At 66.9% G+C, this 2,168-nt stretch overlaps 1 protein-coding gene across 1 annotated transcript in view; it reads left to right on the forward strand.

Moving 5' to 3' along the window:
* The window catches only part of VOLCADRAFT_91342 (uncharacterized protein), a gene marked incomplete at both ends in the record, with an annotated part of 3,424 nt that extends 2,110 nt beyond the window's left edge, over positions 1-1,314 (forward strand). The window contains 3 exons of the mRNA XM_002950745.1: positions 84-91; positions 224-561; positions 733-1,314. Coding sequence (XP_002950791.1) covers positions 84-91; positions 224-561; positions 733-1,314 — 928 coding nt within the window. The remainder of the gene's footprint in view (positions 1-83; positions 92-223; positions 562-732) is intronic.
* Positions 1,315-2,168: the final 854 nt, after the last annotated feature.

A 2,168-nucleotide genomic window follows, 5' to 3' on the forward strand; every position in this document is an offset into this window, starting at 1 on the left:
GCGCCGCCGCCACCGCCGCCGCCACCGCCGCGGGGTCCCTGAATGACTGCCGGCTCCGGGCTCGGTGATCGCCCTTCCGCCAGGCCACGGGGTGGGCCGGAAGCCGCCGCTGACGGCTCCTCCGTCGGCGGCTCTTCCGCTGCCGCCGCCGACTGCTCAGCCGCCACCGCAGCTGGCGGCGGCGGATGAACCGACGGCACCAGCAACTCAGTCGCAAATATAGGCATCGGTAGGGCCGAGGACGGTATGCTGACGGCGGTGCCGATGCTCATGGTTGCGGAGCTTGTTGCCAGGGACCGGGGACCAAATGACGTCACGGGAGGAAGTGACGTAATGCGCGGCAAGGAGTTGGCTCGCGGACACGAGGACAAGGGAATCACGGGCGACGTGCGCCGCGGCCTGACTGGCGGCAGCGTTACCGCAGCGGCCGCGGTGACGGCGCCGCTGGCGGCGGGTGTGACGAGCTCTCCCGCCGCTGCGGCCGCCGCCGCCAGTGGTCCGCCACTGCTCGTGCTGTCGTTCGGCAGCAAAGCCACTGACGAGGAACCCGAGCTTATCGAGGTGACGCCGCCGCCGGCGCCAGGTCCCCGGGCAGGAAGTGGCGGCGGCACGCCAGTGGAGGACAGAGCTGACCGCAGCCAATCCGCCCGCGATACCATGCTGGCCTGACGCGCATGTGTCACGGAGCGGCCCAGGCTGCGGCAGATGCTACTGCGGCTGCCGCTGCCGTAGCCCCGGAAGGAGCCGTTAGGCGTTGTGACGACCTCCGGCGGCGGTTCCGGCGGCGGCGGCGGCGGCGGCGCTCCGCCATGTGCGTCCGCAATCACTTCCGTGGCGTCTCGTGAGAAGGACGTCGCCGCCAGCGCCGGTACGGCGGAGGGCGCGACAGTACTGACAGACCTGGCGGCCCGTCGCGCGGCGGAGGCGCTGCCGTCGCCGCTACCGTTGCCAGCTTCGCTAATGCTGCCGGCATCAGCGGCGGCGGCTGTGCCGGCAGCTGCCGTGTCAATGGCAACCAGCGACATGAGCGAGGGCCACAAGGAGCGGCGGGCACTGGGTACGGCGGCGATGATGCCGCCGCCGCCGCCGCCGCTGCCTGCGTCGCCGCTGGCAACACTGGCCGCCGAGGTGGCGGCGACGCTGCTTCTGGCGGCACCGTCAGCGGCAACTGCGGCGGCCGTGGCGGTGGCGATCCCCCCCGTCTCCATGGCCGCCGCCGGCGCCGCCGTTGCGGCGGCGGCGGCGGCGGCAAGGCTGCCGGAGGTCTCTGGCGCCACCCTGTTGCCGCCATCCGCGCTGCCGAGCAACGAGTGACTGCGAGTGTTGCTGGCGCATGATCGTCGGAGTGACGGTTGGGGCAACGGTTGCCCTGACGGTTGGCGCAACTCCTTCGGGTGCCCCGCCTGGCCCATTGACCACTGCACGCTAAGTTCTTGTCCATCTCGTTGGTGTGAATGTATAAGCTCCTGTTTTTGATGCTGTTGCTGTTGCTGCTGTTCCTGTTTTTGCTGTTGCTGTTGCTGCTGCTGTTGCTGCTGCTGTTGCTGCTGCTGTTGCTGTACTTGTGAAGGCCGTTTCTCTTGTTGCCGTTGTTGCCGTTGTTGCCGTTGCTCCAAAACGTCCATCTCTCGGATGATGTCCTCGGGAGAAGGGAACAACAGCCTGCGCAATGTACGGCATGGTACGACAAAGGTACGTATGGGCAGTACGGCGAGCAAATACAGACGGGCCCCCAGATGGAGCCAACCCCTGAGCATCCAACCCCCGGGGTGAAGGGGCAGGGGAGAAAACCGTCGTACATGGTTTTCCCGTAAACCTTCTCTCTGTGCAATTACGGGCGGAGGGGCTGTAAAAAGGGAGGGTCATAAGGCCCGGCGATTGATATTGGGAGACGGACGGAAATCACAAACCCGCACGCTTTGGGTAGCTGAACTCCTCCCCCTTCCCCCTCCCCCCTCCCCCCTAAAACCCTTAACTCCTTTCCCCCCTCTCTCCCCCCCCCCGTACTTCTCCCTCCCCCGCACGTCAGACCTCTTGAACTCCTTGACAACCAGTACGGGCAGTACGGCAGCCACCGGCACCACCAGCACCAGCAGCCAGTATTGAGCCGAGGGCGCAGATATGGTTCTGAACAGCTGCCACATCTCCAGAGACCAGTTCACGGGGAA

Source organism: Volvox carteri, assembly GCF_000143455.1.
Source record: "Volvox carteri f. nagariensis unplaced genomic scaffold VOLCAscaffold_20, whole genome shotgun sequence".
In the NCBI taxonomy this organism is placed as follows: Eukaryota; Viridiplantae; Chlorophyta; class Chlorophyceae; order Chlamydomonadales; family Volvocaceae; genus Volvox; species Volvox carteri.